Source organism: Primulina tabacum, chromosome 16, assembly GCF_025594145.1.
Source record: "Primulina tabacum isolate GXHZ01 chromosome 16, ASM2559414v2, whole genome shotgun sequence".
NCBI classification, from domain to species: Eukaryota; Viridiplantae; Streptophyta; class Magnoliopsida; order Lamiales; family Gesneriaceae; genus Primulina; species Primulina tabacum.
In genome coordinates this window covers 4,476,759-4,498,668 of record NC_134565.1, presented here as the reverse complement: position 1 = coordinate 4,498,668, position 21,910 = coordinate 4,476,759, and the positions used below count along the sequence as shown (strand labels likewise).

Here is a 21,910-nt window from a genome sequence, read left to right as displayed (position 1 = left end):
TACCATTTTTATGCTAAAACATTTTATCTTTCGTTGGATTATTTTAAATGGTTAGTTTGCGAACGATAACTTCATCCGCTACTATTTGAACATTAAAACTTTATTTATCAGTTTATTTTATGAATGAGGCATTTTAATTATTTAAAAAAAAAATTAATTTTTCCACAAATTTTCAAATACGAATTTTCGGGCCTCTACACATGCCACTCAATATATAGACTTTTTTAACAAAATGGACAGCAAATAACATTACTCTTTCATTTAATATAGATGCAGATGACTTTGAATTTATGACTTGCTTTTCCCAAAAATTTGAAATTATAGGAGTTTGCAAATAGATAGTTTTATAATCTAATAATTGAGATGAATCATTTGCAGTAGCATAGGGATCCAAAACATCACTGTCTGATTTTGAACTTAAATAATTGCAAACAAAGACCAGAAGTTATCACATTCCCATATCCTAACCCGCAAACCTTACACAAAAATCGCATAGAATCCAAGGGATCAACTTATCACATTCGAACTAGAGAGAAAACCTCCCATTACAGCACAGAGAAAGCTAATATCCCAGTTAACAACACCGCACAAAACAATTCGAACAACAATAAGCAAGAAGTCTATAATTAGAAACCTTTAGAGCCAGGAAGATCAATCCACTGGAGCTGAAGTTCGACTTCACCACACTCGACGTCTTTCAATCTCAGGCACAAATCTTGCACTACTTTCCCATCTTTCCAGATCACAGAACTTTCTTCAGCGAGGCTATTGGACCTGGATGGTTGTATCTTTGTGATTATGGTGCCACTTGGAAGCCCCCCAAGATTCATCTTCAAGGCCTCTATGTATGGTCGTATATCAAATTCTGCGACTCCCATTTTGTCGTCCATGCTGAATGTATCGTGGTCATAGACAGTCTGAAAAATGTACATGAATCAGCAAAATATTTGTCATAGATACCGAAGAAACAATATGAACGAGATATGAATAACTAGCCTACTGCGTGCTTCAAATTTTATGTATCCTTTTTCTAAAAATCTGAAGTAGTGCTCCCAAATATAGTATATTCACCTAAACCCCCCCTCCCCCCACCCCCCCAACACACCCCGTCTGTGGCACCCCATCGAAGTAAATCTTAGGCTAGCCTCTGGTTAAGTATAAGGTAAAACTTTTCAAGGATTGTTGTTCTCTTCTTATGCTTCAAGATTTCGAATACAATTTTTTAAAAGAAAGATTTGCATCTAAAGCTTCGACGTCAACCATGCATAGCCACAGGGCAGCAAACCGGATAATTTCCGTGGTAGAAAATTAATGTATATGATTTTTGCAGATTTGTGTTGATTTAAAGACTCTCAAATGGGAAATGAAAAACAAAAGTACTTCTCGAAGAAAGTCGAGACTGGACAAATGATATCTAAACAGTTTCCAAAAATGGAACCAGCTATAGCATTTACTTATAATCTATAGGCCAAAGGTGAGTACAGATGAGTTCTCACCAGCGTAATTGGAATACTAGGATTCGAAATGGAAAGTGTCAAGTCTTCGTTCCATTCTGGATTTACATCCTTTCTGATAACCCGAGTCTTCAACTTCTGTAAAATATATCTATCTATAAAATAATGATTCCAGAAACTTGAAATGCAAAAAACTGAATGCAAGGACGTGCGAAATAATTGAAGCATTCTGGTTACAGGCTGCTAAGTTGTGTAATTTATCTAAATTAGTAAGAACATCAAGAAACTTCCGTCAATGGACAAGGAACGCTGTAAGCTTTACAAGAACTACTGCACATATTTTCGTCAAATTCAGCTTATAAAACCATGGTTTTATTACCATATAGTTCGACTAGATGATCAAAATGTTTGAACATGGAAATTAACTTTTTGGGTGAGTGGCCTTAAATATTTCATCACCTAATAAGTTGACACATCCAATTGAATGAAACATCCATAAATGCACCTTCATTCAGAATCCAAGATAACACAAATCAAAAAAGAAAGAAGAAAAAAGTGTAAAAGGACATGGACGAAAAAAAAGGAGAAATAAAATCAACCACCATAATTCATCAAACTGCCAAGATGAAACAAAAGGGCATCTAAACGAATTGACAAACATTACAAATATACAAGCAAAGAACACAAAAACGCACATCAAATGCTAAAAAAACGTACAAGAAGAAGGAGATCAAGAATGCAACTTTACTAAACAATCAATACAACCACAGAAAATAAGCAATGATATCAAAACCCACATGAAAAAACACAAGAAAAAGGACAACACAACCCAATCCTAAATCCAGAGATTCACACGTGATTGATGAAGAAAAGTTTGAACAAAAGAACCTGTCTGCCCATCTTCACAACAACGTAGGGATCACTGCTTCGGACATCACGGACAGCAAGATTGATGCCTCTTTTGACCCGAATTCTAAGCAGCCCCAACAAATTATCCATCAGAGATTTCGCAGAACTTTCTGACTGGTTGTTTGCATCGGGCGAATCCATTTTTTGTGATTTATATCAGATACTCTCTCTTTAAGAAAATCAATATATAATAATATAATATTTTGCCACCACTCTCGTATCAACCAAAGTGAAGTTTCGTTGGTCCTCCCTGGATCCTAGCAAGAAATTAGAAAATTAAAATTATTACGCAATGCCAAACCAAATGAGATGTAGGACCCAACAAAAATCTTTCCAACAAAATTTCATCTTTCTTTCAAATTTGATTCGATTCACACTATAAAACTTCAAGCTTAATACAAGACATAGGACACATTATCTACGAACTTTCCACAGTCCTACGTAATCTTGAATCCAAGATTTCATTCCACAAACAATAAATAATTACGTATACATAAAAAAAAATTTCATTCCACGCCATGAAATAATATCACAACAATCAAGAAATGAAATTTACAGCCGAGTAATCGATGGGCAAAACTCAAAAATAAATACCAATGATCTCAAAAAAAAAAAACCTGTATGGAGTTGTTTGGACAGTTTGTGGAGGAACCCTCTGGAGAAATTCTCTATGAAGAATATACGGCTGGCATTCCAGAAAATCAGACAAGTGATTCTTTGATAATTGTCTTCAGACCAACCAAAGACAAAAATGGGAAACTGAAATTTGCTTCTCGTACATTTATAAAGATGGCATTTTTTTTTAATCCCTCGAGTAATTTATTCTATTATTTCTTCTCTTTTTTCACTAAAGGTGCGTAGGTTTGTTGGCACGACGTGAATGACGCATGTTTTTCTACCGCATGGCTTGTGATTTCCCATATGTCTCCACTTTAAATTAACAATTTTTTTTTAAAAAAATATTGTTTTTATTACAAGAAAAATATATTTTATGTAAACATAATTTATGAAGGCAAAAATTTGTGTGAGACGGTCTAACAGATCGTATTTTGTGAGATAGATATCTTATTTGGGTCATTCATGAAAAAATATTACTTTTTATTGTGAATATCGATAAAGTTGATTCATCTCACATGTAAAGATTCGTGAGACCATCTCACAAGAGACCTCCTGGAAGTTTTTTTGGGCAATTTGGGATTAGTTATATTTTTTTTAATGACATGTTCATAGTTGTAAAATTAATAGACATTAAAAGTGCATTTAGCATATAATATAATGAATGTACTTCCAAACCATTTAATACGATATTCATTAAACAATTTTTATGTTAAATGCTATGCCATTTAAGCCTCCTGCCCTATATATGAAATAAAGTGCATGTACACACATTAACAAAAGAAAGCTAAAGGTAATAGTTATAATTGAAACTAATATGTGTAAGCACTTGACAAGGTCAATGATCTAGTGACATTAATTATCAATTTCCATAAAAGAACGAGATATCGAGTTCCAAAACCCAAATTTTAATCTTAAGTCCGCTCAACTTGTGACTCACCAAATCTGACCATGTCAGATAAGATTGTCTAACAAAACAAGACCATGTCACCGAGCGAATTAACCGATTAGCTTTAAAAAAATTATGATTTAACTTTAATTATATATGTAATTTTTATTGAACACTAGAGTCTACACAAATACATAAAAATATAAAATCACACACATCACAAATATATAGATTTTGTTTGAATACAATTAATATATGTTTTTTTTATAAAATAACATGAACGAGCATTGTCTCGACCGGTGACAAGAGATGGGTGGGCGACGGATGAAGTCAAGAGTGGAGAATAAAGAAGTGAGAACGAGAAAGCCAAGGCGTTTAGAATTATGGTTGATTTTAAAATTAAAAATTTAAATATATAAAAATTGATAAATAATAAAAATTTATTAAATAATAGTATTTATTATATCGGTTAATTCAGTTAACCGATCTCAAAATTTTGAAAACTTTAACCGAACCGAATTAATTGATATAACCGAGTTTTTAAATTTGAAAACCGAATTTCTGAATTGGCTCGGTTCGATCGATTAATTCGGTTTAACCGAAATTTTGCTCACCCCTAGGCTTAAGAGAGTACATTTGACACATATTTATCACAATAACTATAAGGTTATATTTGGAATGATAAATTTCAAATTCATGAATTTTAAATATTTTTTGTAGTTTTCAGACTCACTATTTCCATGTTTATGTAGTACTTTATTTAATTACGATGAATTTCAAGTTCATATAATAATTGAGATATTTGAAATTTATTTTACTTTATATAATAAATATGTAAATAAATATGATATAAATAATCGTTGGATTTGAGCTTGAGCTGTTGGCCCGTTCGTAAGCTCGCCTCTCCCCTTGTAATAGGTCCCAATCGAGGGCTTTTTTTAAAAAATATTATAAATTAATTAATTCATTATAATAATGTGGCAAAGTGGGGAGTTTTACAAAAATATTGCAATCCGGGACTCACTGTCCCGGATTCTGACATTTTTAAAAAAAAAATTAAAAACTAAAAAAAAAAGGAAAAGCAGTGGTCACGGATTCTAAGAATCTGTGACCAAAGTCACAGATTCATGGAATCCGTGTCACAGATTCATGGAATCCGTGACAGTCTGCCACGGATTCTGAATCCGTGGCAGACTGTCACGGATTATTATAGATTCATGGAATCCGTGTCACAGATTCATGGAATCCGTGACAGTCTGCCACGGATTCTGAATCCGTGGCAGACTGTCACGGATTATTATGGTCACGGATTCTAATAATCTGTGGCTCTCACCCCTTTAAATTGAGCACCTTCCAGGAGAATTTCTTTCATTCGCATCAATTTTTTTTTTCCTTCGGTCTCACTTTCATTCAGCTAGTTATTCCGATTTTGCGAGAATTTCATTCGGCGACTTCAGTGCATTTAGCGTACGTAAGTCTTTGAATTATTTTTTTGTTTATTATATTTATTATTGTCAGTTAATTATAATAATTTTAAGTAATCACAATAATTATATTATTAATTGTATTATTGTACTTATTGGATACCGAGAACTTTATGACCGCATCGTAATAGTTTTAAGTAATAATAATAACTATACTTAATTTTATTACAATAATTATAAATTATATTATTGGAATTACATGTTATAAATAAGTATTATTCCACATAGATCATAAATAATTAGAGCTAAGTTAATTAGATTATGTTATATATTTATACACAAAAATTTAAGCAGAGAAGGGATACATTGCTAAATTTCACAACATAGAACTTAGAAGAACAATATTTGGGGGGGAAAAAAAAATACTGTCAATCTTTCTATTCTAATTATTAGCTAGAAGAAAAAAAATCCATCGTTTGAAAATAAAGCTTTGACAACACATGAATAATACCATTTAGTACCAACAAAATTTTCGGTAAAATATATAAATACTGCTATGGTTTTGTTGAGGAAAAATCCCTAGTGCTCCGGTGTTGTTGTTGGACAAATTATAGCTTTATTTAACTAAGTTGAAATTTTAGTTTTAAGTAATAATAATAACTATACTTAATTTATTTACAAAAATTATAAATAATAACACTGTATTAATTGTATTATTAGAATTAGTTGTAATATAAATTATATTATTTAAATTATTATAATATATAATAACTATTTTGATTCTTATATATTTATAATTATAAAATAATATTAATACGTACATATTAATACTTTTATATTGTATAATTTTAATACTTATATATTAATATTAATCGACTCACGTAATTTTGTTATTACTTATATATTAATTGCATCACGTATTAAAATATTAATACTGAATAATTAAAATATTAATTGTATAACATTAATACCTATATATTAATTCCATGAAGTAATTTTTTTATTCAAATACTTATAATATTAATTATATAATAATAAGTATACTTAATTTAATTACAATAAATGTATACGTTTTATAACTATTACTAATGTATTTATTATAATAAATAAGTATTACTAATTTATTTATTGTAATTACATGTTATATTTTTTATAATAAATAACTATTGCTAATGTATATATTTTATAACAAATAACTATTACTAATAAATAACTATTAACTAATGATTTATTGTTTGTAAGATGGCTGAAAATACGGAGAATGTGTTGTATTTGCGGGATAGACATATATCTACTAATATCAACGCTGAAAATATGAATGCAATAATTTCGTCACGCCGGTCAGACAAATGTCTTTGGAGATTGCTTAATGCTGGGATTCACCTCCGTGTCCGCCTATGTCTTGTACGCATGGGCTTCTATGGTGTCATTCAGTGTGGTCCTATTAAATATTATGATAATCATTTGCTTACAGCCATTGTTGAGAGATGGCGTCGTGAGACACACACATTTCACCTAACCGTGGGCGAGGCAACAATCACCCTGCAGGACGTTGCCCTTATTTGGGGGTTGAATATTGATGGCATTCCCATCATTGGTGTAGATATCGCGTACAATAAACATACTTTACAACAGCGCTGCGCTACTTGGTTGGGTTTTACGCCCACATCTTCTCAGATTAAAGGTGCACATCTTTATCTGACCGCTTTGCTAGACCATTGCCTAAATAATATGGTTAATGACGAGAGCACTGAAGAGGAGGTGACACAATATTCTCGTTGTGTTGCATTAATGATCATTGGTGGATGTATGTTTCCGGACTCGGAAGGTGCTGCTGTGAAACTTATGTATTTGCAGTTCCTTGAGGACATAGAATTTGTGAATACGTACAGCTAGGTTCTGCTGTGTTGGCATATCTTTATAGAGAGTTGTGCGACACATCAATGAGTTTGAAGGTCGATTTGTGTGGCCCAGTTCAGATATTGCAGGTATTTGTACATTTATACGGTCATTATATTTTTTGTACTTTTTTTCTTATGATTTGACTATTTCTGTTGTATGTTATTGCAGATTTGGGTGTGGTCTAGGATTATTCTTCTTTGCCCTGATATAGCTCAACAGGTATCTATTTCAGAAGAGCAGGGTCTACCATTCCCACCATACGGCGCACGGTACTAATAAAAAATAGTTAAAATTTAATATTATTATTTCTTATTTTTTTAAATGAAAATATTGTGTACTTTTATAAATTACAGGTGGAGACGCGGATTTTCTTGGACACACACGGCCCAGCATTCGGTCCGTATAATGAGAGATATGCTTGACAGGATGGTAGAAGGACAGGTAGATATATAAATTAGTTGTTTAGAGTTTGAAATTTTTTTACAATTTTAATCTTATTTATATATTATGAAATTGCTAATCTTTTTTTCATTTCATTTGCTTCAATTTCTATGGACAGTTTATGATATGGAGTCTCCGGAGTTTGGCAGAATCCTGGATGAAAATAGCATTCATCTATGTCGGTCGGCATGCGCATTGATTAATTTTCATATCGTTGAGATGCATAGACCAGAGCAGTGTCTCCGACAGTTCAGAATGCGTCAGGGTATTCCGCCACCTGCTACTAACTTCGACAATTTCCATAGGCTGACTCGACAAGGCCGGAACAACTTCGATTGGGCGACATATCACGCGGATTTTGTAGAAATGTGGAATGATAGATATAATTTTGTGATTGGTGGAGACTATGTCATACCTGGTACGCCCGCCATCACTAGTGGACTATATTGTTGGTATTATCGCATTTCACAGATAGTGCTCTCGCCGCCAGTGGTACCTTCGAACATCATGGGCTATCATCCTGTTGATTCAAACTACCGACAATTTATCGTAAGAAATGTTTTATTTATCTACATATGAACGTAAATTTATCTATATATGTACGTGAATATAATTTGTTGTATTAAATATGTGTTACATAACATATGCATCTATGTCACAGGCACGCCCAGCTCATGTGCAATATCCACCGATGTGGACAGGAAATGAGTTTGAACCCAGACCATCATCTTCAAATATGGCATACACTACTCCGCCAGTGGTTTCAAGCTTGCCATCGTATGACACTGGTTACTACACTCTAATTGTTGGCAGTTTTACACAATTTCTACAAAGTGACTTTCGACCGGATATGAATGAGAGTCGCCCTACTTTTAACCCGTCGCCCATACCATTTCCACAATATTCTGATCCAGAAGGGTTTGAGGTTGGTGGGAACATTGCAGATACCAGTACATCTGCAGGACAAACAAGTACTCATGGAGATGATGAACATATGTTAGGTCGTGGACGTAGAGTAATCAGGAGACCACCGTGTGGCACTGGGGGGCATCGTTACCATCGACATTAACTATTTATTTAGATATACACAATTACTTACATCGTATTGTTGTATGTTTAGCAATTTTTTTATTTTAACTACAAGTTGTTGCTGCAACATATTTTTTCAACATTCGTATACTACTTTTGTATTATTGACTTTTTAAAATTGTGGACTGTATTGATTGTGATTTATTATTCTTTTACGAATAAATTTACGGATAAATTTATAGTAATGAAAAACATAAGTATAATTGCTAAATCAAGTCAGGGTATGTCAACAAACTACATAGTAAAAAATCTTCATAACAATACAACACTGAATTGTCATAACAATACAATACTAAATTGTAAAATCTACGTCACAAACATAATTATTTTGCACCATAACTCGATCTTCTCACCTGCACCTACCTGCAATGAACAAGAATTATTAATAAATACAAAATTTTTATACACAATTTTGTAATTACATTAATAACTTCACATGTTATGGTTTAAAAATAAAATACAATACGTTATTGTAGATGTTTTACCTCCCACGTTGTCTCTCCCTCGTTGATGGCTGGTCCATCTCGTTTCTTATGCGTGTCGTTCGATCTCTACCAGCATGCCTCCGTTGTCGACGAACACCATTGTGTCGTAATTGGAATGTAGGTTCATCCCAATATTGTTCATCATGAATAGGGTAGAATCTTCCATCGTATGTGTTCACGTATTCGCTCAATGTAAACCATGGTTGTACAAGCTGTGCGGGATTCAAACCAAACCATTTCGCTGCACATATAACATGTGAACAAGGTATTCCAAATATTGTGAATTTACCACAGGTGCAATCACGCGTAGAAATGTTCACAGCTTGTACGTGATGTTGACGACCCGGTCTTCCTCCTGTTGCGACGGATGCTGTTTTATCCCTTTGGTCAAATCTTACAACTCGATGTTCAATTGACTTTTTTGACCACATATCAAATTTAGAGTATGCATAGTCGGTCCATGGTTGATTTTTTTCCAGCATCTTATCACTTCGAGCTCGCCGTTGAATGAAATAATTCACGCAACGCTGAAAGCTCATCTCGACTATCGCAGTTATTGGAAGACGTCGCGCCCCTTTCAACACACCATTAATACACTCAGACATGTTCGTCGTCATTATCCCTCGGCGCCAACCACCATCATGAGCCAATGACCATTTTTCTTTTGAAATGTTTGACAAATACGTGAAAGCTGCTGCATTATTTGTTTTAATTGCCTCCATTGTCGCATTAAATTTTGATACTTGGTGTTGTATCCCTGCTTCCCAACATAAGTCTTTTAAATGAATGTTTTTGAACCTGCTGTTGAAATTAGAACAAACATGCCTCAAACAGAAACGATGAACACCAAGAGGAGGCTTGAAGTCAGGGAGATCTTGAAATGCACTTGTTATACCCGCATGTCTATCAAATATAAGGCACACACCACTACACCCTCTGGTAACATGTCGTGCAACATTACCGAGGAACCAATGCCAAGACTCATAATTTTATTCATCAACAAGCGCAAATGCTAGCGGCAAAACTTGGTTATTGGCATCCAATGTTACTGCTATGAGTAGTTTGTGCTTATATTTGGTGTACATATGGGTACCGTCTACACTGATTACGTTGCGACAATGTCGAAAACCATCTATACATGGTCTGAATGCCCAAAACACAAAGTTCAAAACTTTATGTGGATGGTCATACGGTCGAAGATGCTTCCATTCTACAACAGTTCCTGGATTATACTTCGACAAAGCTCCCATATATTTAGGAAGCAAAGTTACAGAGCTTTCCCATGTGCCATAGACTAACTCCACCGCGCGTTTCAAACTCTGCCATGCCTTAGCATACGATATATCATAACCATATTTTTCTTTAATATTTTCTTGCACATATTTGATTTCGTATGCAGGATCACAACGTACGATTCCCAAAAGTGTATTGGCTATCATGTTTACGTCAAGGTTGTGGTGATCTATATCGACTTGGGTAGACATGCATGTGTGATCACCACCATATTTTGTGATCATGAAGTAGCCTAAACTTTTTTTGAACGATGCTCGAAGTCCCCACCCACAATTGCCACCTTCGGACCAGTTCTTGCATTTGACCTTCCAAATTGTCGGAGAACTTTCGACAACGATATATTCACGTCTCAAAACCCGAACAGAAAAATCCTTCACAGAAGCTATTAACTCACCTTTGCTATTAAAAACCATTTTTACACCGAGCTCTGGCCTTTCAGGATTGTAAAAGTTTGTTCGTGATGCAGAAGGAATACCAAATGAATCTGGAATTTGTTCATGATAGACTTCATTGAAAAATTGAGGAATTTCACGTAAATGTTGCTCCGGTGCAATAGGAATGTTCTCTGTCATTGTTGCTCCAGACATTAACACACGCGCCGATGTCCCTTCATTTGCATTGTCAACATGATGATCATCTTCTCCGTCACTTGATGTAGCATACAAATCATCATTGCTATTCATGACATGATACGAACTGTCCCCGAATAAATCATCTTGCTCAGGCATGTGTTCTGTAATTGGGGCGGGAATATTTGCATCCAATTGACCTGTTCTACTAGAACCCCATGCGACATCAACTCCTGATGGACCCGTGATATGATGATCCCAACCTCTTGAAGTAAAATCCCATTCTCGTGTTGTATTCATCCCCCATGCATAGTCTTCTTCAGTGTCAGCCGTGATATGGTGATCCCAAGGACCAGTGTCGATCCCAGAGTATGTATGCCCTGACTGTTCATCGATGTGATACATAGAAGGTCCCGCTTCATTCAAACCTATTGTTTCCAAACCTTGCGTTATTACTGGCATGACTGCATCAAAATCGTAATCACTTACGTTCTGTAACACTGGCGATGAATCAACATACAAGTACATGCAATCCAGTGTCGGCAACTCAAACATAAATTGTAGACTATCATCATCTGTGATATAGACATGCTCTTCATTGTAACGAGCCAACGAGCTATAACAATATTTCGTTGACAACTTGATGCAGAATTTTGATGGGTCGATATCCAGCTTCCGATGCACAAAATTCACCAATTGAGAAAATGTAATAGACCGAGAGATTTTAATGGGCCTTGTCGCGGGGATACTATATCCAACCCTACCATCTTCAATAATGACATAGCCACCTACATACAGTAAGCCTCTCACAGTATCCATGTCTGCACCAAAAAAAATGACATAATGTATACAATCATAACAAAATTTAATACAAAAAATTGTTATGACTTAGATTTAAAATTTAGATTTTTAAACGTGTGTAATTAGAATTTTCAAATATATTAGTTTCTTATATTAACAATTTTAACAATTAATTAAGTGTATAAAAAAATTTAAAATTAATAAAAAAATATAATAAACAGAAACAAATGAACAATTTACAAGATAAATTTATATTTCTCAAAATTTTTTTACTACATATAAAATTTTTGTTACCTTAAAACTTAATTTGATTACTAAAATCAGACTTCTAAGTAAATTATATTATTATTATTATTATTATTGAATAAAAATAAATTATTATTATTATAAATATTATTATTATTATTATTAATTTAATATATATATGTACTGTCGAGGCGTGCAACTTTGAAATAATTATAAAGAGTCATTAGTAACAAAATTTTATAAAATAGTATAATACAACCGTAAAAAAATAATATTTACATTAATACAACATAAATAATACAATTAAAATATAAGAAATTATTTAAGTTACCTTTTCAAATGTCGTTGTATGGAATTTGTAATTAAACCAGCTACCAGAGTTTAATATCTGCAATAAATTACAAACATTAAAAGATACAATATACATAAAAAATTCAATGTAGAAAGAAAAAACAGAGATTCGAATTAGGAATTCTCCCTAATTCTAATACTCAGCATAATTCTCCTAAATCAAATTATGAATTGCTGAGACTCGGCGCAATTCTAAAAAATTATGATATTCAACAGAAAACTATAAAATCAAATTAGGAATTCCGATAATAACACGATAGACACAATTTAAAAAGGGAGGAGAATCAGGGATTCTTTATAACTAACAAAAAATACCACGGAGTGACCAAAATAAAGAGCTGCGCAAGAAGAATGACGAACAAGTACTGAATGACGGATGAATTCGCCAAATACTCGGTGCAATTTTATTACATATTTTTCAAAATTGTTTTGTATATAACCACACAAATTTTAAGTAAGTTATTTCAAAATATATAATTGGATAAAAATATTTTAATTAAAATTATCAATCTATTATATAAATAATACAAACAAAATATTAAAAAAATTACTTAAATGACCTTCTCGTACGTAATTACACGGAACTTGTAATAACATCAACGAACGGTTCTAATATCTGAAATAAATGACAAGTATTATCAAAAAAACTACACAAAAGAAAATATTATTCTTAATATATAATATACTATTAACAACGAAATTAAACATTTCCTCTTGATATATCTTCAAATGAAAAGGATGATAAAATCAACAAATAATATTAATACAAGCTCGAAGTGAAAAAGATAGATTTTGCGCATATGAATCGGATAAAGAAATAAATTGCGAGAATGAATATGAGGAACAAATATTTTCGGTATATTTCTCGCAACCCGAGGAACAAATATTTTCGGTATATTAGAGAAATGGAAGGTCAATACACGCTGAAGAGAGAAGCATTTCTATTTATAGCCTGAATTAGTGAGACTCGATTGTTATTTATTATATCAATTTCTTATACTAACAATTTTAATTTGAATTGTACGAAAACAATATATCTAAGTTTTAGTGAGAAATAGTTATTTATTATATTTTTTATCTATATTATAAATAAATTTAGTTATATTTAATTAAATAATCTTGAAATAAAGAATCCTATTCCTAATGAATTTATTAATACAAAACTTATATATAATTTATTTAAGTGGGTATTTCATTAAAAATTACATGATTAGCTAGTTATATATTGCAGTGCACGCGATGAGTTAAAAATTTCACGTAAGATATCATAACAAAATTTTAAACAACGAATATCGCAGCATGCTCTACATAACAGTTCAATACTAATGGAATTCTTTTTTTTTGCTTTGTTAAAAGAAAAAAAAAACTTGTCATTTTCATAAGTCACGCGATTAATAAATGTCTCCTTTAACAAAATTATACACAATATTAAAATGCAAACGAAAAAAATTTTAATTGTATTAATAAAATATAAATAACATAATTAAAATATATAAAATTATGGAAATTACCTTTTCAAAATGTAGTTATACGAAATTTGTAATTGAATCAGCGAACGATTTTAAATATCTGCAATAAATAACAAACATTATCATAAATATTATACAAAAAAATATTAAATATAGAAAGAAAAAAAATTAGACAGAGATTCGACGGAATTCTCCAAAATTCTAATACTCCTCACGATTCCAAAAATTATAACTAACAAAAAATACCACGGAACGAGAAAAAAAATAGTTGAGTAGGAAGAATGCCGAATATTTGTGCCGAAGGATCGATGAAAAAATATTTGCGCAGAATGCCTAATACTGATTGATAAATGAATGTTTGCGCCGATGGAAAAATGTCGAACACTAGGTGCAATTTATAGAAAAGAGGCCACGGATTATACACGGAATTGACCGAGTCAGAATCCTGTGACAGACTGACCCGGATTCTGAATCCGGGACAGTCTGTGAATTGAATCCGTGACACAATTTCTTTTTTATTTTTTTAATTTTTTTTTAAAATGTCAGAATCCGGGACAGTGAGTCCCGGATTGCAATATTTTTGTAAAACTCTCCACTTTGCCACATTATTATAATGAATTAATTAATTTATAATATTTTTTAAAAAAAGCCCCCAATCGAGACCTCTCCTCCCCCTAGAATAGGAAATCAAAAAAAAAAAAAAAATCGTTGGATTTTGAATCAATCCAACCAAACACAACTTAAGTTCAAATTTGTGAGGTAATTGTAATATTGTTTATCTTCATTAGTAATATGCTGGATATCTTACAATTTCAAGAAAGTTGTTAAATGTTTTTTTGAGAAAATATTTAAAGATATTATAGAAAAGATATTGATGATTATTGATATTATTAACTATTCAAATTCTGTAAATCTACTCTATAAATAGAGGTCTCAAATGATGAATAAAGCACACTAAATCATTCTCTCTTCTCTATATTCTCTACTATTCATAACACGTTATCAGCACGAGCGCTCTTCAATTTGCAATGGCGAATATTACCAAACTCGAATTCGAAGCACTTGACTTAACTGGAAAAAATTATTTATCATGGATTTTGGATGCCGAGGTCCACCTTATCTCTATGAATGTAGGAGATACAATAAAAAAAGGAAATGAAATGTCTCAGCAGGACCGTGCAAAGGCACATATTTTTCTCCGTCATCACCTCAATGATGGGTTGAAAGTCGAATATCTCACTGTGAAAGAGCCACGAGAGTTTTGGAAAAATCTAAAAGAAAGATTTGACTATCAACAAACTGTAGTTCTCCTAAGAGCCTCGATATGAATGGATGCACCTACGGTTACAAGATTTTAAGTCCGTAAGTGACTATAACTCTGCATTATTCAAGACTAGTTCCATACTGATACTTTGTGGAGAGAAAGTCTCTGATCAAGACATGTTAGAAAAAACATTCTCCAATTTTCATGCATCAAACGTGCTCCTGCAGCAGCAATATTGTGAACGTGGATTTCAAAGGTACTCTGAACTCATATCATGCTTACTAGTTGCTGAACGAAACAATGAGCTGCTCATGAAAAATCACCAAATGCGCCCAACTGGATCCACACCATTTCCTGAAGCAAATGGAACTTCATTTCCTGAAGCATATGAAATTGCATTTCCTGAAGCGAATGCTAATTCCACTCAAAATCATAACAATGAAAGTCAACGTGGGCGTGGGCGTGACCAAAGAAGATACTATCAGCAACAAAATGGAAAGAAACATAAAACAAGCCACCAGCAGTGGAATTTCAATAATGAAGAAGCAAAGGAGAAGAGCTCCAAAGTATATGAAGAAAAATGTTATAGATGTGAAATAAAAGGGCATTGGTCTCGTACCGTCGTACGGCAAAACATCTTATGGATCTATACCAAAAATCAATCAAGAAAAATGGAAAAATGGAGATAAATTTTGTGGACAATGATGATCCAATTGATATAACTCACTTGGACGTCTCTGATTTCTTTGCTAATCCAGATGGAAATATAGATAATTTGATTGGTGATGGTGTGTTAGAAAATAATAAGTAATTACTTTCATTGGTCTTGTTCCTACTTTGAATTTCTATTGTTTATTAGGTTATCGTGGTCTCATTTTGTGTTTTGATGTTCAGTTCATGTTTAGGATTTGTCATGGAGGTATATTTTGTTATTCAATAACTGTTTTCATTATTCAATAAAATATTTTCTTTGAAAGTCTTACACATTATTTATCATATTTAGCTTATTGAATTATATTTTTATTTTAGATTAACGATGAAATGTCAGGATGAATGCTTAGTGGATAGTGGTATAACACATACCATTCTTCAAAATAAAAGGTATTTTTTAGGAGTTAATATTAGCTGAAAATAATTTTACAACAATATCGGGTGCATCAAAAATTATTGAAGGTTATGGAAAGGCAAAAATCATTTTACCAAATAATACGAGCCTATATATTGAAAATGCCCTATATGCGAGCAAATCCAGTAGAAATTTGCTTAGCTTTAAAGATATCCGCCGAAATGGATACCATATTGGAACATTAAATGAAAATAATTTCGAATACCTTTGCATAACATCTATTATATCTGGCCAGAAGAAGATAAAAGAAAAATTATATGCATTCTCTTCTGGAATGTATTTTACATCAATAAAAACAGTCGAAGCAAATATTTTCACAAACCAGAAGTTTGTTGACCAACAGAGCTTCAAATTATGGCATGATCGACTTGGTCACCCTGGGGCAACAATGATGTGCAGAATAATTATTAACTCACATAGACACCCTCTAAAAAACCAGAAGATTCTTTTACACAATGATTATCCATGTTTAGCTTGTTCACAAGGCAAACTAACTATAAGACCGTCCCCTACAAAGATTGATGTTGAAATCCCAACCTTCTTGGAGAGAATTCATGGGGATATTTGTGGGCATATACACCCACCATGTGGACCATTTCGATACTTTATGGTATTGATTGATGCGTCTACTAGATGGTCACATGTTAGTTTGCTTTCAACTCGAAATATAGCTTTTGCTAGATTACTTGCGCAAATTATTAAATTACGAGCTCAATTCCCAAATCACTCAATCAAGACAATTCGTCTTGATAATACTGCTGAATTTAAATCGCAAACATTTAATGACTATTGTATGTCAATAGGGATTTCAGTTGAGCATTCGGTTGCCCATGTTCATACACAAAATGGCTTAGCAGAGTCATTTATTAAGCGCTTGCAATTAATTGCTAGACCATTATTGATGAGAACCAAACTTTCATCACCTGTGTGGGGCCATACCATATTACATGCTGCATCATTGATTCGTATAAGGCCAACTAATTATCACCAATACTCACCCTTACAACTTGCTTATGGTCGAGCGTCTGATGTTTCTCACCTTCGAGTATTTGGTTGTGCAGTACAAGTCCCTCTCCCACCTACACAACGAACCAAAATGGGCCCACAACGTAGACTTGGGGTTTATGTGGGATATGATTCACCATCTATTATTAGATTTTTGGAACCTTTAACAGGAGATTTGTTTACTGCGAGATTTGCAGATTGCCACTTCGATGAATTTGAATTTCCAAATCTAGGGGAAATAAATTTGTGTCCCGAAGAACAACAAAAGATTTGTTGGAATGAGAAAACATTATCTCATTATGATCCTCGAAATAATCAATGTGAGCAAGAAGTTGAAAGAATCATTCACTTGCAAAGAATTGCAAATCAATTGCCCGATGCTTTTGTTAATACATGCAGAGAATACCCCTGTAAAAATTGATGTCCCCGTAGGACCAGCTATTATTCAACCTGCAAATGAATCTAAAATACGCCAGAAGCGTGGTCGACCAATTGGTTCAAAGGATATTGTACCTCGAAAAAGAAAGGTACAAGAGAGAGAAAATTAAAAAGCTCCCGAAGTAGAAATCTTGGATGATATAGTAAGAGAAATCAATGAACTAAACTTGGATAATATTATTTCTGAAGAATCAAATTCTCATGAAAATAATGAGATTTCAATAAATTATATATCATATCGAAAATTGTGGGATCGAAATAACACAATTGTTGACAATGTCTTTGCCCTAAATGTCGCCCTTGACTGTCATACATAATGAAGACCCAAAACCAAAATCCGTTAAAATTGTCAACAAAGAGATGATTGGACAAAGTGGAAGAAGGTCATACAAACTGAATTAGACTCACTAGAAAAACATAAAGTGTTTGGACCTGTAGTACGAACACCTGAAAATGTAATCCCAGTAGGATACAGATGGGTTTTTGTACGAAAGAGGAATGAAAATGGTGAAATTGTAAGATACAAGGCCTGACTCGTAGCCCAAAGTTTCTCGCAGAGACCTGGAATTGACTATGAGGAAACATATTATCCTATGATGGATGCCACTGCTTTTTGATTCCTAATCAGTTTAGCAGTATCAGAAACTCTTGATATGCGACTTATGGATGTTGTAACTGCTTATCTTTATGGTTAACTTGATAGTGATATATATATGAAAGTGCTTGAAGGATTCAAACTGTCGAAAGAAAATGGTGAAGCGTCCAAGGCTATGTTATCAATAAAACTGCATAAATCCTTATATGGATTAAAGCAATCTGGTCGCATGTGGTACAATCATCTTAATGAATATTTGTTAAAAGAAGGATACACAAATAATGCTATTTGTCCATGCGCTTTTATAAAAAGAACAGATGAGGGTTTTGCAATTGTGGCAGTATATGTTGATGATCTAAATCTTATTGGCACTCCAGAAGAGCCTACTAAAACTGCCAATTACTTGAAAAATGATTTTGAGATGAAAGATTTAGGAAAGACAAAATTTTACCTCGAATTGCAAATTGAACATTTGCAAGAGGGAATATTTGTTCATCAATCATCATATACAGAAAAAATATTAAAGCACTTTTACATAGACAAGGCACACCCATTAGCATCACCAATGTTTGTTCGATCACATGATGCTAACAAAGATCCTTTTCGACCACTTGAAAATGGAGAAAAAATCGTTGGTCCAGAAGTACCATATCTAAGTGTCATTGGTGCCCTGTCATATCTCACAAATTGTACTCGCCCAGATATATCATTTTCTGTTAATATTTTAGCGAGATATAACTCATGTCCAACCTGAAGACATTGGAATGGTGTAAAACACATATTTCGTTACCTTCGGAGTACAATTGATATGGGATTATTTTATTCGACAAAATCAAAGTCTTCTTTAGTTGGATATGCAGATGCAGGATATCTTTCTGATCCACATAAATCTAAATCCCAGACAGGTTATGTGTTTACACAAGGACACACTGCTATATCATGGAAGTCGGTGAAGCAATCCTTAACAGCGACGTCTTCAAATCACTCTGAGATCATTGCAATGCATGAAGCAAGTCGGGAGTGTGTGTGGTTGAGATCTATCACACAACATATTCAAGAATCATGTGGGCTCCCAACAGCCAAAGATGACCCAACAGTAATATTCGAAGATAATACTGCTTGCATTGTGCAGTTAAAAGGAGGCTACATCAAAGGTGATAGAACAAAGCATATTTAACCAAAGTTTTTCTATACACATGAGCTTCAAGAAAATGGTGATATTGACGTCCATCAAATTCGCTCAAGCGACAATGTAGCTGACTTATTTACAAAGGCATTGCCAACTTCAACATTCAAGAAATTGGTGCACAAGATAGGGATGCATCAGTTGAAGGATCTCAGATGATTGAGATCAGCGGGAGTATCTATTGTTGTACTCTTTTTCCTCCGTTCAGGTTTTTCCATTGGGTTTTACTGACAAGGTTTTTACGCGACATCATTTAAACTCCCACATCTCTTAGAAGTAATTTGTTGAGTCGATAATCATCTAAGGAGGATTATTATAAAAAAGATATTGTAGATGATTATTGATATTATTACCTATTCAAATTCTGTAAATCTACTCTATAAATAGAGGTCTCAAATGATGAATAAAGCACGCTAAATCATTCTCTCTTCTCTATATTCTCTACTATTTATAATAAAAAAAATTTAATTCTCATTTTTTTTATAATAAAAACATAAAAAATATTAATTTAATCATTTTTTTATCATTTATTTCTTAATCATTTCATAATGATATCTTTCAACCAATCCTCGCCTTCTATTTGAGTTTTCACTACAAATGAAGACTCGAAGAAAATGGAGCTGGATCCATGGCAAAATTTAGACATCGACGATTCTGACCTCCTCTCCCGCCTCCGCCCCTGCAAACGCCGCCATTTTCCTCCCCCGCCACCTCCCTAATCCCATCAGAAAATGTCCACCGACCACTGCTTTCGCTGCACTCTATTTCCAAAATCGCCTCTAGCAGCCAAACTATTCCCCGGCCCGCCGGCACAGTTCATGCAGCCAGGGGCGGAGCCAAAGGCTTCCGGGTGACCCTAATTTTTTTTAAAAAAAATTTATATGTAAATTTTATATAATTTTGAAATAATATAATATTAGTCCGGGTTAGATCAATTTAATATATTAAAAAATTATAGAGTTTAAAATTTTAGCCCGGGCGGAGCCATAAATTATGGCTCCGTCACTGCATGCAGCCATGCTTCGAAAAACCCTCGATCGCTCTTCCCTGGTTAATTCGAAAGATTCAGTGTTAGTTGTACCACGTTGATTGTCCTCGCACTTACTCACGTGCACCTCGATATGTTTTGTTTCAGGTTTTTTACCGTGAGATGAATTTTGGAGGCCTTACTTTCTTTTTTGGTAGGTGGTGAAAATGGTGTGAATCCGGGTACGCCTATCTGCTCAATCAAGAAACACCTGGAAGCGGGCAAGGTTAACGAGATATTAAATGGTTGATTGGTGATTATTCAAATGACAAATTGTTCAGCCACGGTACTGTTGAGATAATAGTTGATTGAAGGGAAGCCGACTGGAACCACATTCCACCCGAAAAGTCAAAGAATGATAATGGTTGTTTTATTTTTCTGAAAATTTGGAGTTAGATTTGTTGATTGAGGATAGAAGTATAAGGTGAAACTCTTTTCTCTGTATAAGGTTATGGTATTCTTGTTCAAGTGCTGTAACTTCGTTGTGTGCTTAAATCGTATTGACTTGTGTACGAAAAATGTCCAGAAATTTGATGGATTCAACACGTGAATAGGTTGTGGATGTGATCAAATCATGCTCACCAAGTGGTCTTGGATGTCTTAAACTGATGCTGAAGGTATTGATGGAGTGATATATATAATAATAGTAGCATTTTAAGGGTGGTTAAACTGCTGATTCATTGTTCTTGAACTTTAGGATCCTTCAGCTTCTGTATCTGCTACTGTCCATCCTAAGGTCCTTTGTGAGAGCGAGTTTGGAGAGAAGTTTAGTGTTGGTGTTGTTTTAATTCTTCGAAAGGTAGTATTCAATTCCATTTTCCTTTTCTACTGTTTTTCAAGAAAGTGTCGACTTTTTAAAGAGTGGACTCAATATCTTGGGGGTACGAATGCAAGTGGTGGCAACAAACAAAACCTATTTTTGATCAACAAGGTAAGGCAAGTGGTGGCAACAAATGTGCGAAAGTTGGCAATTCTGACCAGCCTCCCAGGCAACTCTTTTCTCACTAAAGACAGAAGTGAAGAAATTCAAGAAACCAATGAAGTTCAGCTCAAAGGCAACCACTGATAGAGAAATCTTTTGTCCCTCAATGGATAGACTAACGGTTGGATGAACTTTTTGCCGACTATTAATACAGTGGATTCTTATTTCCATGTATTTTCTGTAGCAACATAAAATTTAGTATGAACTCAATTTTACATGGATTATAATTGCAAATGGTTTTGCTGCCCTACATTAAAACCATACTTGAATTTTTCTTGTAAGATTTTGCAACAGACTGAGTTATTACGAACAATTTGTTTCGGTATTAAATAATACATATGCATTCAAAT

General features: G+C 33.5%; 2 protein-coding genes and 1 long non-coding RNA gene across 6 annotated transcripts; 1 reads left to right on the top strand and 2 right to left on the bottom strand.

Annotated features, from left to right (window-relative positions):
- Positions 1–406: 406 nt before the first annotated feature.
- LOC142529815 (protein C2-DOMAIN ABA-RELATED 4-like) lies at positions 407–3,183 on the bottom strand. Of its 2 annotated transcripts, none has more exons than XM_075635466.1 (4): positions 2,981–3,183; positions 2,343–2,620; positions 1,497–1,592; positions 407–917 (listed from the first exon to the last, which is right to left on the bottom strand). In XM_075635466.1, the coding sequence occupies exons 2-4, from the start codon at positions 2,502–2,504 to the stop codon at positions 627–629; spliced, it is 549 nt and encodes a 182-aa protein (XP_075491581.1). In that variant the 5' UTR covers positions 2,505–2,620; positions 2,981–3,183; the 3' UTR covers positions 407–626. The 2 variants fall into 2 exon arrangements, with proteins under 2 accessions (XP_075491581.1, XP_075491582.1); XM_075635467.1 differs by having other exon boundaries at positions 2,343–2,613; positions 2,981–3,137.
- Positions 3,184–10,161: 6,978 nt separating this feature from the next.
- On the bottom strand, positions 10,162–14,323 carry LOC142530186 (uncharacterized). Of its 3 annotated transcripts, XM_075635983.1 has the most exons (5): positions 14,184–14,317; positions 13,980–14,037; positions 13,029–13,084; positions 12,449–12,505; positions 10,162–11,891 (listed from the first exon to the last, which is right to left on the bottom strand). In XM_075635983.1, the coding sequence occupies exon 5, from the start codon at positions 11,887–11,889 to the stop codon at positions 10,198–10,200; it is 1,692 nt and encodes a 563-aa protein (XP_075492098.1). In that variant the 5' UTR covers positions 11,890–11,891; positions 12,449–12,505; positions 13,029–13,084; positions 13,980–14,037; positions 14,184–14,317; the 3' UTR covers positions 10,162–10,197. The 3 variants fall into 3 exon arrangements, with proteins under 3 accessions (XP_075492098.1, XP_075492100.1, XP_075492099.1); XM_075635985.1 differs by lacking the exon at positions 13,029–13,084; XM_075635984.1 differs by lacking the exon at positions 13,029–13,084 and having other exon boundaries at positions 13,980–14,323.
- Positions 14,324–20,666: 6,343 nt separating this feature from the next.
- LOC142528869 (uncharacterized) lies at positions 20,667–21,757 on the top strand. The gene is made up of 3 exons (XR_012815779.1): positions 20,667–21,002; positions 21,105–21,195; positions 21,276–21,757. It is a non-coding gene; the product is annotated as an uncharacterized LOC142528869 (long non-coding RNA).
- Positions 21,758–21,910: the final 153 nt, after the last annotated feature.

Bases quoted from the DNA above. Each gene is read 5' to 3' on its own strand.
- LOC142530186 (XM_075635984.1), bottom strand. From the start codon at position 11,889: ATGGATACTGTGAGAGGCTTACTGTATGTAGGTGGCTATGTCATTATT.
- LOC142529815 (XM_075635466.1), bottom strand. From the start codon at position 2,504: ATGGATTCGCCCGATGCAAACAACCAGTCAGAAAGTTCTGCGAAATCT. The intron at 1,593-2,342 runs GTTCTTTTGTTC...TATATTTTACAG, and splicing joins TTGTGAAGATGGGCAGACAG to AAGTTGAAGACTCGGGTTAT. The intron at 918-1,496 runs GTGAGAACTCAT...TACATTTTTCAG, and splicing joins CTAGTATTCCAATTACGCTG to ACTGTCTATGACCACGATAC.